The sequence below is a fragment of the Numenius arquata genome, chromosome 3 (assembly GCF_964106895.1).
Source record: "Numenius arquata chromosome 3, bNumArq3.hap1.1, whole genome shotgun sequence".
Lineage (NCBI taxonomy): Eukaryota > Metazoa > Chordata > Aves > Charadriiformes > Scolopacidae > Numenius > Numenius arquata.
This window is the reverse complement of record NC_133578.1, coordinates 6,250,060-6,263,084: the sequence shown is the minus strand read 5'-3', so window position 1 is coordinate 6,263,084 and position 13,025 is coordinate 6,250,060. Positions and strand designations below refer to the sequence as shown.

Below are 13,025 nucleotides of genomic sequence, written 5' to 3'. Positions count from 1 at the left end.
AATGTAAAATCAAGAATAAGGATTAATTAGGAAGACCTTTTCAACAGAGAAATGGGAAAAGAGTTCAGGCAAATGGTAAATGCAGTGACTAAATCAATGGAGGAAGGGCAAAAAAGAGGGGAGACGGACAGTAGCAATGGACAATAGTGGGCTGGGCAACGCTTAAGAGTCTTTCAACTAATTACGGAAGGTGGAAGCACGAATGCTTTTGAAAAACATACCACAGTAATGCAAACACAAAATTTGAGGATTCAAGTTGAAAAGAATTCTGTAAATATCAGCATGAGAATATAAAAGATGTGAGTGGTGCAGATCTAAGGTCAACTTGAATTTAGGTGTTTTCTGGATTTTTAAAAATAGAATTTTTTTTCAAGAAAGGAATAGTTTTAATAAAACTTTCAGCATTTCTGTTTCCTTCACTTCATAAAAAAAAAAAAAAAGTAAAAATTACCCTGTTTGAAAGTTTTTAAGAGTAATTTCATTTTTCAGGTAGGCACAACTTTTAATTTTGAAGTTGCAGGAAAGTATTTATTAAAGCAGATTTATAGCAATTGCATTAGATCTCCAGCAGTGCTATATTTAAACAAATAAAAGGTTAGCATTTATGCAGATTCTTAGATTATACACATACTACTTCTAATTTTTTTCATAGCAAAAGCCCATTGTATAAACATTAGTATATCACTGACATTTGATTCTTTTTGTTGTCAACAGGCCAGGAAGAGGAAGTTCTAGATATGATAAAATATGTAAAGGAAATAATTTGTGGAAAAAGTAATTCACATGCAAATACACATTTGTCATGTTTCTATATTGATTTTCAAAATATAAGCAAATAAATTTTCTATACTGCTAATGAATTATTTATAAACAGAAATTTGATTCTGGAAAAATGTACACAATGAGCTAACTTCTCAATTCTCTGTCTGCGAGAAATACTTCTTGTGCTGCTGGAATACATCTCTGTGATTTACATATGAACACGGAACAGTACTTTCCCGTCAGTGCTCTGACTGTTAGTGAAAGGAATAAGTATTAATAGACTTCTCTATAACCAATGAAGGACAGCATCTTTCACCTTCTGCTTTATAAAAACACTGAAACTCCTTCCCGAGAAAAGCATTTTTAATTATTAGAAAGAATTTTATTTGAAACAGAGCACATAAGATGATCTACTTTCACATTTTTAAGTCTGAAAATAATCTGTAGCGCCAACAGACATTTGTCATCAACTGAAATGGATGACAAGATTATCACAAGAAAAGGATGCCACAAAAAACATCTAAAAGAATTTCTTATTTGGGGTTCAATTTTGCATTTAATTATCATAGATATTATACTAAGTCATGAATTGAAAAGATTTTTTAGGAGACATTACTTATATACAAGTTAGAGGGATAAAACAACTTTTTTCCTAAAATAGGGAGTTAAGTTCAAACTTACAGTGTTCTTTTATCTGTACAGATTAAATACGTTTGCCCCTTGTGAGAATTCTATGTCTTGTAACAGCTGTTACAAAGCCAACTTCTAGATAAACTAATCTGTATATTAGAAAAGGTGGAACTTGTACATCAAAAAACAAATAACAGCAATACAAGCATGGGATAGAAGCACTTCAACCAAAATGAATGAGAAGCGTACATTGACCTCTTGATTCAGCCTGGCATTTGGCAGTAGATCACAAAGATTTAGAGGAATTACTTAGGCCGCATTTTCTTGTGATGAATGAGTATTCATCAGATCTACTACCAGATGGTTGTGTTGGGGTTGAAACCTTTCAACAAGCCAAGCCAGAGTATCCCAGACAATGCATCCACATAACATCAGCAAAACAGTACTATCAGGATGTTGTGGGTTAAGCCCAGAGGGCAGCTAAGCCACATGGAGCCACTCAGAAGGGTAAAAGTTCAAAAATTTGTGGGTTGAGAGAAAGACAGTTTAATAGGAAAAGCAAATCTGCTTGGACGAGAAAAGCAAAATAACAATTCATTCGCTACGTCCCATCAGCAGGCTGGTGTTCAGCTGCTTCCAGGAAAGCAGGGCTTCATCACGTATAACGTCTTGGGAAGACAAATGCCATAACTCTGAACATCCCCCCACTTCCTCCTCCTTTTCCCCAGCATTCTATTGATGGGCATGACGCTATATGGTATGGGATATCCCCTTGGTCGGTTGGGGTCACCTGTGTTCCCTCCCAACTTCTTGTGCACTCCCAACCTGCTCGCTGGCAGGGCAGCACGAGAAACAGAAAAGGCCTTGATGCTCTGCAAGCAACAACTAAAACATCAGTGTGTCACCAACACTGTTTTGGTCACAAATCCAAAACACAGCACCACAGGAGCTACTACAAAGAAAATCTAATCTATCCAAGCCAAAAACAGTATACATGACAAAATGGAAGAGGAGGAAAAACCAAAACCACCCTTCCTTATCGTTCTCCATTACAATACTGCTAAAAACAATAATGGACCATCCTGCAGAATGAATGCCTGTAAACACAAGATAATTAGTCATAGGCGGGTTGTTGGGTTTTTTCACCTATTTAATCTGGTGTTAAATGCAGATTTCCTTTATCTATTTATTTTCAATAACTTTATGTATTTTGTATTTCACCAAAACAAAGATGACACTTGTTCTTTGTTAATCTCAGCATAAATCTGCCAGGTGTAAAGGAAAGAAGAAACCTTTGGTACTCAGCATTTTATCATATTCAAGTAGCATACTTGCCCCTGGCTAGCATTGACACCCAACCGCTTTTAGAAAGCTGACACTAGCCATTGACTGACGTGCAGCAAGTCAGCTAAGCCATAAGCAACGTAAAGAATGTGGATTTACAGCACTGATCACTCAAAATTTACTTGAGATGAGATTATGAGACATTCCAGTTTAGTTTCTTTCGATACGCTAGTTTGAAACATTTTCACTTCGACATTAAATAATTGCTAGTTCTTATTGCATTTGGGATACAAACTTATCCCAGGACAAAATTAACTAATTTGTTCTCTTGACAACTTGTAGGAGCAACAAAACAGCACCGAGAAGATTCTCTAGCAACTGTAATATTTCTACACTGATTAAATTAATGTCTTTCTATTATGTTCGCTTTGCTTCAATGTTTACAGCGTGCTCTATTTTCTTTAATTAAATTCCGTATAACATTACTGGTGCTTTCTTATGAGCGGGAATAAGATAGTCATTACTATGGAACTGTCCATTTTTTAAGGTCCCTGAATGAGAAAATATTATTTTTTGCCTTAATTTGTTTTAAGAAATCCAAATAAACTCTAAAAGCAAATTTCGCCCCTAAAAAGATATTAAGAACCCTTCAGAACAGTTAAAATTTCATTCTACTTTTCTTAGTGCTCAGTATGGACCTATAGTCTTCCTAATAACTCTTACTTGTATGGGATGACCCAAATGACACTTGGCAACCTTCATTAGGTTTAATATTTTTAAAAGTTCTTAGAAATTTGAACATATTAACTGGAAAATTGAGCTGGCATTTAACAATATTTGTGAAAGCATTGAGGTCCCATTAATACTGTTCTCTCCAAGGTAAACTCTGCTTCCACGTGTCCTTGCCTCGGTTGCCATCAACATGATGGCTCCATCTCTTCTGTCAGCTGCTCCTACCAGACTGCTTCTGACATAACATCATGGAAGAGGATGTAATTTCCTCCGATAACTTTCAAATAACAGATTTACATTCAGCTATATAAACATTAGATAAGAAGCCAAAGAAAGTAAAGAAATTAGCTTGGAGGGATGGTTCCCACTACAGATTGTAAAATTAATATGGTTAAACAACAATAGACTGTAAGATAAATACAGTTAAAGAACAAATACATAACAGGCACAACTATTTGCATTATACTACTAATAATTTTTCACCCCCTTATGTGATACTTTTAAAGCAACTCTGTTTCACTTCTGGTAACTTCACCAGGATGCTGTGTGAGCACACAAAGAAACTATATAGAGAAATGTAAATACTTGAGCTGGATTTCTATAATTCAATGAATTCATTCTGCATTCTCGTGAAACAACTCATTTTCTGATACACTTGCCTGACAAGCCATTTTGTCAATTCATGTATGCTATGAACAACTTACTGTAATGTGCAATTGCTTTTGAAGTTCTAATGTCATGTATATTTGTTTCATTATACTTTATTCTGTATGTGGCTTGACAGCATATAAAGAATTTTATACATCTATTTCAATCAGCTGAACAATATTATATATATTTTCCCAATACTTCCAGGATTTTGAATTTTAAAACTGTGTCAGCTTACTATACTTAATTTAAACAGCAGAGTAAGGGACTCAGCAGTTAGATGTGAGGTATGCATTTGACAAGCAAAAGAAATTGAAAAAAAAAATTGAAAAAAGAAATTGGGAAAAAAAGCTAACACCAACAACAGTTCACCAGTCTGGCTTCAGTTTGATGCACTGGCTGTGTCTGGATACTCTCAACTCCCTTTGTTGTTAACAAATGCTTATCCCTTTATCACTGAGCAGTTTTTATGATTCTTATCTAGAAATAAGAAATGTGTAATTCATGGACAAAGATAAACTAATCGTAATATTTATTTTTAATTAATTGGATTATTGAGAAGTCATAGGTCAGGCATTTTTGCATAATTGATACAGAATTACAGCTCCTTTTAAGAATGAATAAAATTGGAGAATTTCAGCAAGGGACATTACCAATTCTGGTCAATGGATTTTCAACAGATCAGATGGCATTACATGTTGCTAAACTGACTCCACTCCTTATAACATGTACTTAGATAAAAGTTACTTACTACAGTTTTCTTCATCAGAATTATCACCACAATCATTTTGGCTGTCACATCTCCAATGATCTGGAATACAGTTGTTGTTTTTGCACTGGAATTCATGAGGGCCACAAGTTTTTTTATCTGTAAATAAGATGAATATGATTTACATCACTGCAGACAAAGAGTCAAAATGGGAAAGACTTCTACTAAGCAGTGACATGGCAATATTACTAGATACATTTAAGAAGAAGCAACCATAATACTTGAAATGTTACTTTCAGAAATAATTTACTTCTCTTATCACATTCTTTCAGATTCTATTTACTCATCCGTACCAAAGGAAATATGCTTAGAAAGTTGAGGATAAAATTAAAATATGGACTGTATATATTTTCATTTAAAGTAAAAAATATAAAATTCAGAAGTGATCACAAATTAGTTTGAAGAGAGGGTATTAACGTACTGAATCTCAAAAACTACATTGACTTTTCCATGAATGTATCCGTAAGATTGCTTTACAAAAGATCAGATCATAGGAAACCACAAGAGTATTTATTTGAAAATATACAGAATATACATTTCTGAAAAAGTTATGTTTTCATGTCACAATTTAAGACTAATCATATCTGTTAGAAAGCTGCATTTTGATTTACTTTTTCACCTTCTGATATCTTGGATTGGAAGTCTACTTATACGAAGTAAAACATTATGAAGTATATAATGCTAAACTGAGATTAATCGTCTTCATGCAGTAAATTTTCAATGAGCTTTCCTGTTTACAGAGTCGCATTGTAGGCACAGCCTCTTGGAGATGCATGAACATCCTGAACTCCTGCAGCAGGAAGGAGCTGCCTCTGTGTTTTATTTATATTTTTTTATTTCATGAGTAATTCTTTCAGGTTCTGAGGACTGAGATGAAATGAAGTAAATTCAAAAGTTATCAGTGACATTTTCTTAAAAAAAAAAAAAGAAAAAAGTTTGATTTGTAAAAGCTTCAATGACATATTCAAAATTACATGTCACTCTGATGATATTTCAATAGAATTTTTTTTTAATTTCCACTAGGCTATTTCATAGCAACATGAAGTCTGAACTGACATGCTATCACAACAACTCGATGAGTTCTAATATCTGACAGAATGAAGGAGGACTGAAACACTAACTTAAATAAACCTGCTTTCTCTGCCCGTGAAATGGAAAGGACCACAAATTAGAGGTATTAGATCTGATGCTACAGACCAAACTCCTGCTTTTTGTGCTTTGTTTTAGGTGTGATTCGGGAACTAGAATGATGAATGAAAACTACATTTGAATATCAAGAAGATGGAGGTAAATGGTATTGCAGCTCAGTTGTGTACACTCAAAAATTTGGTAAATACAATACTTCCTTTTGCATTTGTCCCTTATTCTCTGCGATATTGTGATTGTAAGTAGTTTTCTCCCAAAACACTTTTTCCTACAGTGTTTCTCAAGATGACAGTCTATGACATTTCAATCATGACATTTCAAATACTTGCACTGGCAAGCACTCAAAAAATATTTAACATTACAAAGCATAAAATATACTCCCTCCCCGGAAAATAAGATACTCCTGTATTTTGTTTCCATAGCTTGGCAAAAGATCAAGTTTCAAACGAGAAATCCATCCTATATTTATGAAAATACTTCCAGTAAAGTCTACAATCTCCCATTAACATACCTGCCCACAAAATGAGTCCTAAAGACTAATGACAGATTATATTCTATTTATCCTTCCACATTCAATAGAAATACCAAGATTTAAGCAGTAATACAGAGAAGCCAGAGATGACATCCCTTCATTTCAGCTACCTGCTAGGACGAAGAGAACACGCAATATATATTTTCTTAGTCTTCATAAAGAATTATCTAGCTCTCAAAAATGCTAAATCCATTTTCTAGCATTGCCTCTTTACGCTTGTGAAGAAAGGCAAGATTTTTTTTTTTTAATTTATCCATGTGTAGTCTAACCTTATGATTACTACTTGAATATTAATCTTTCTCTTACTCTATTTTTACCAAACAGAAAGAAATATTTCATTGTTTCTTTTTATAAAATAATCTGCATGTTTGTAAAGCTCTCTCTTCTTCACTTCACAAATCTGCAATCTTTATTTTTCCTTTGGATTGACTCTGATCTCTCATAGCAGCTTACACTTGACACTGTCTTACAAACCAGCTTTGCGTGTCTTGTATTCCTTCTTCATGCTAATGAGACTTGAAGAAAACATTAGGATACTAGAACTAAGATAAAACAGAGGAAGGTTTGGAGAAGTTGTGTAACAGTTGTGAGACAGACTGATTTACTCAACTCAAAGGAAATAGTGCAAGACCTTATTTTTTGAATCATGGAATCCTGAAAACAACACACGAACCCACACACATTTTGTCATTGCTGTCTTCAAAATGAAAAGCAATTTAGTGTTTCTTAAAATAAGACCACCTTAAAATGTGGAAGTTCAGATAGGAATAGTACACACTAAAGAAGTAATTATTGATAACTCAATTTTCCTATTTCTCTCTTCAAATTATTATTAAGAGATTCATTGCTCTACTGTAACAGGCAAAGGGCCCTTTTCAGATATTTGTGTGACTGCCTGAGGAAGCTGCTGGTGTGTTGGGGTTCATCTTTTGTACACACCGAATGAGGATTTTATATTAGAAGTAATTCTAAATGAGCATGAAGAAAACAGGATGGAAATGGAAAACAACAAACCCCGATATATTACATATGCACTCTCAAACTATTTTTATTCAAATATCAATCCCCATGAAGTAAAACACTGTTTTGCCACTAATTGCACTACGTTGTCATTTGGGGATTTTAATTCCATATATATGTGCATTTGTGCATTTTTGTGTTTGCGTGTGCATGCCTGAGCGGGATAAAATCCAAAATGAAAAGAAACTCGTTTTTGATGGAGGATCAGCTAGCTGTTCTGGAGCTTGGCAGGCTGTCACTGATGCTGGATACAGGAAATTATTAGCCTGTTGAAGGAAGTTTAAATTTATATAATGCATCCTTCAAATATCTCAAGGAACATATTCTTCATCATCAGAAAAAAACCCACTTTGACTAGGCTAAAAATAATATTAAAAAAGTGAGGAAGTCGAAAGCAGTCATACTACTATTGACACATTATGCTTATAAAAACCTGAAATACATTTAACCTTTAAAGCAGATTATAATCACTTTCCAAGACCGCGCAGAGCTTTCTTCAGATTCTAACTCAAACGGGGCCTTTTGCGGTGTAAAGTATTATACTTGTGAGCAAAGATTACCATAATCTAATGGCTTCTTTTAATTGCCTGGACAGAAAGCATGAATTCACTTTACCCACTGTTCTTTGATAAATACCATACACTCGTTAATAAGCATACATTTCCTAATTCTACTTCAATTGTCTGAGGCTGACACTAACCACAGAAGGCTAAGCACATTCAGACTACTTCTAACAAATTTACTCAATATAATATCTCCAATGACACACAGTAGCAAATGTTGACTATGCAAAATATATGACTATGGAGCACTTAAGCAAAAGAGAGATTATCATTTATACAAGTTTTGCATTGTAAGCATTTTAGAAATGAACTATAAACGATAACAAGTTTGTATTAGCACCAGCACAGGCAGATCTTTATTATAGTCGGCTTTTAGCTTTATAATTTAAGTCTATCAAATTTTGTTCATAAAAGTAACCATCTTTAAATTAAAAAAAAAATAACCCAACAACAATTGCAGAAGACCAAACCGTGTTCAAACTACTGCTATAATAAGGTCATTTAAACCTAATGGAGAAGAGGAGGCTGAGGGGGGGCCTCATCGCCCTCTACAACTCCCTGAAAGGAGGTTGTAGAAAGGTGGGTGTTGGCCTCTTCTCCCAAGGGAATAATGACAGGACCAGAGGAAATGGTCTGAAGTTGCAGCAGGGGAGGTTTAGATTAGATATTAGGAAGAATTACTTTACTGAGGGTGGTCAGGCACTGGAACAGCCTGCCCAGGGAGGTGGTGGAGTCGCCATCCCTGGAGGTATTTAAGAAACGTGTAGACATGGCACTTCAGGGCATGCTCTAGTGCCGAGATTGTTGGTTTGTGTCTGTTTGTGGGTGGGTGTGGGGTGTGGTTGTGGGTGTCTGTTTTGGTTTGGTTTTAGTGTTTGGTGTTCTGGGATTATTTTTTTTTTGGTGGTTTTTTGTTTGTGTTTGGTTGTTTTGTTGTTTGGTTTTTTTTTTGTTGGTTGGACTTGATGATCTCAAAGGTCCCATCCAACCAAAAATATTCTGTGAAATAATTCAAATGCTAAAATTATGGAAAACTTTAAAATGTCATTAAACCCATCCTGTTCTTGTCAAGGCTTAGTTGTTCTATAAGTGTACATAACTGCGAGTGGCAGAGATTGGAAATACAGATAAATTGTTCTGTCTCCTCCAACACAAAAACGAAGACCATTATATGCAGCTAACAGATTTAAAATAAAAACGGAGGTGGTTTTTCAGGGAGGTGAGTAATTAAGCTTTGGAACTCTGTTACAGTCTGCTGTGAAAGCTTTACAAAGGTTACAGAAGAGTGAAATCCATCGAGGGTTACTGCATAAAGAGACATATTTGACTCACAATATCTCTGATTCTCAAATTGTTAGAGGCTGGAAGAGTTTCCCAGGGAAGTGTCATTACAAGCCTGCTTTGCTCGCATATTCTTCCCTAGATATTAGCTTTCAGCCACTGCCAGAGACAGAATAAAAGGTGTTGTCTTAGATAGGAACCAGGATAATCAGTTGGATATATTGTGCCTGAAAAAATCTATTTGATTTGGGACTGCACACATTACACCTCTATACTATTTAATTGTTTGAGTAATTTCGACTTTATTCTTTCTATTGGCTAAAATGATGAACTACAGTGAAGCACCTATGTTTCTGACCAGTGTTAGGGTGTTTTGTTTGTTTTTTTTTTCACTTTGCTTTTAAACTTTGTGTCTTGATGATATTACTAGATTAATTTTTTTAAGACCCTTTTTTCCATATCAGTTGGGCTTGCATGGGTTACTCAAAAGATGAATCCACAGTTTAGAAGCTTGGAATCTGTCTGAATTGGAAGGAAACGGCACGTTGGAGATCAAGTTGATGGGGCACAGTGCAGGAGAAAACACCTATGAAGTGAATGAAAAGGTGAGCAGGGCAGGGGTAGTTCTAGAATAGCTCACAACAGGATATCAAGAGTCTCTATGACATAAGTTGATCTCCTTTTATAACCTTTGCATTCACTGTTTCTTCAAGGCAAATGTTTACGGATTTTAGCTTCTCTTCACTTGATATGATTAATCAGTTTCCCCTTCTTAACAATTCAAATGATGGTCTTGTGTTTTCAGTGTTGAGGAAGAGATCAATTTTCTAGACATATTTACCAGCTCCAACATTTTCATATAAGTGCTTGTATCCATTGCTTGAAACCTCTCCATGGAATTTTGGCTGTCTCTCAGTGCTTTGTTCTTGACTACAGCCTGTAATTTTTCACTCTGTTGTCCCAGTGGTAGCATAAACTTGTCCAGACTCATGTGTTTCATCAAAACATTTATTGATGTGCAGATGAATAAAGGTTAGAGCTTTGAATGTTTTGTATGAATATTCTTCCTGTTTTCTTCCATCTCAGAACGTTTTTCCATCTTTTCCTTTATGGACCTGACTTGAAATTTCCACAAGTTTTTCTGCACTTGGTGAGTGCACCTTTTGAATTGACATCCATGTCCAATGATTTTCCAACAATATTTGATCCATTTATTCTGACTTTGACTATCTGTAATCCATTTCCCAGGTGCAATATTGCATTTATTATTTTCTTTCATTTACAACAAAAGAGCTGACCCAGTACTTTCCAACAACGCAAGCAATGACTGATAACAGCTTCTACTACTATACAGAGTGACCTTTTCCAAGTGATGATGAATAGCAGGCGTATACAACAATATCACATATAGACCAATGTGAAAACTGCTGAGATATTTTCAACTTTCTATGAGTATTTTCTTAATAAAATAATTTTAAATGTTTCATCAGAAATATAATTGATTCATCTGTTCTGTTCATGAGAAACATGCTAAAAACTGTGCAGTTATAGTTGTGATCTGACAAAGAGTCTTCAAAAAAGCAATGAAATAAATTCTTGAATTCAAACCTACTATTTACGTTCTAAAAAATCTGCCTCGGTGGGGAAGAATACTGTGGCTACTGTGTAAAATCCAACAGAAATTAAGGCTTGGTTTAGTAATGGTGCCCTTCTATCCCTGACAGAATATCTGCCTCCTCAAACTATCAGATTTAAGTACGGAAGTTTCCTAAGTATCAGGGGTTCTTGGAGAAGTCCTATGGGATGCAAAGTTTGTGGAGTGGTGTGTTAGGGCACATAACTCCCTGGAGCTCAGAGGCAGAAGCAAAGTTGGTCATATCAAGTTGGAATCTGCTCTGGACCCTTCTGCACAGCCAGTCTGAACTAACACAATTTGCAAATTATTACATTTTCCAGCATGTATTAAGTACAGCAGCAGCAAAGAACGCAGAATAAATTGACAGCAACTGGATAATACTATGAGAAAAATCAAGAATGTCATTATATTCCAAATGAGATACTCCTTTACAGCCTCTGCCAACCAAGTAGCAGTATAATATGAAGTTTATAGACTACCCGTATGAAGATTACCATTCAACAAGAACTGTATGAGCCAGATACAGCTATCACATCAGATAGGTATTATCGTACATTGAAAGAGGACATATTAAGTGGGATGATTATTTCCTTTTGCTACGTTTTTTGAAATGTCGAGCTACAGTAATATATTCAAACCCACTGTCATACTCACCACAGTTGGCTTCATCTGATCCATCAGCACAATCTGGGTCTTCGTCACATACCCACAGTTTCGAAATGCAGTGTTTTGTTGTTTTGCACTGGAAATGGTCTGGAGAACAACTGTTTTCAGCTTTAAATAAAAGGATTCCAAATTAAAACTAGACATTTCTACTAATATTCAAAAGATTTGTTTTAGAGAAAAAAATGTCAGAAACTGGATCTCTAGCATCACTATGTAACATCTGTAAGAAAACAGCATTCAGATTTATATTGCTTATAATTTTGTCTTCTTTTTAGATATTATTTTATATATACCAGTAAGGTCAAACGAATCTCATAAACGAAGTGTCGATTGTGATATTCTTTTAACAACAAATAGACTTAATGTTGAAACAATCAAACCACTTCAGTAAAAAGCAGTCAGATTTTTTATTTTGTTTTTCTAACTTCCTAAAACACCAGCTATCAATTCTGAAAGTCAATTACTTTGAAGGACTAAGGCAGCTCTCAATGCTTCGATCGAAAAGGTAAACAAAATTACGTACAATTTTGGTGAAATTCTGTGCTGTTTGTGAAAAGAGGCCATGGCTAAATGGTGAGAAAAGTTTGAAGATTATTTCACTTTATCATTTTAGCAGAATATTTTTTTGAGTCAATCCTATGGTAAGAGAAAGTTGTGGCTCACCTTCAACCTATTCTTTCAGGATGCTTTAAGTTAATGCTTAACTGCTTTAACTTCAGAACTTGACAGCAAGAAAGATCCTCAGTGCACTCATAATTCTAAATCAACTCCCTCACAAGAATATATGCCAGGTCTTACTATTTCTTAAATTCCTATAGCTGAGAGTATCTAAACAAGATGAATAAAGAACATACGTCTGGACTGGCCTGTGAGAAAGTTATTCGTGATCAGATTCAAAGAATTTCTTTAGAGATAAACATATGTACAAGAACCTCCAAACTATTCTAAGCTGAACTGAATCATAGAATAGTTTGGGTTGGAAGGGACCTTGAAGATCATCAAATTCCAACCCCCCTGCCATGGGCAGGGACACCTCCCACTAGACCAGGTTGCTCAAAGCCCCATCCAGCCTGGTCTTGAACACCTCCAGGGATGGGGCATCCACAACTTCTCTGGGCAACCTGTTCCAGTGTCTCACCACCCTCACAGGAAAGAATTTCTTCCTAATATCTCATCTAAATCTCCCCTCTTTCAGATTAAAACCATTACCCCTTGTCCTATCACTCCACTCCCTGATAAAGAGTCCCTCCCCATCTCTCCTGTAGGCTTCCTATAGATACTGAAAGAGGCTCTAAGGTCCCCCTGGAGCCTTCTCTTCTCCAGGATGAACAACCCCAACTCTCTCAGCCTGTCCTC

General features: G+C 35.4%; 1 protein-coding gene across 1 annotated transcript in view; it reads right to left on the bottom strand.

Annotated features, from left to right (window-relative positions):
* The window catches only part of LRP1B (LDL receptor related protein 1B), a 575,621-nt gene that overhangs the window by 73,708 nt on the left and 488,888 nt on the right, over positions 1–13,025 (bottom strand). The window contains exons 66-67 of the mRNA XM_074145610.1: positions 11,658–11,777; positions 4,808–4,924 (exon numbers count right to left, since the gene is read on the bottom strand). Of these exons, the coding sequence (XP_074001711.1) occupies positions 4,808–4,924; positions 11,658–11,777 (237 nt within the window). The remainder of the gene's footprint in view (positions 1–4,807; positions 4,925–11,657; positions 11,778–13,025) is intronic.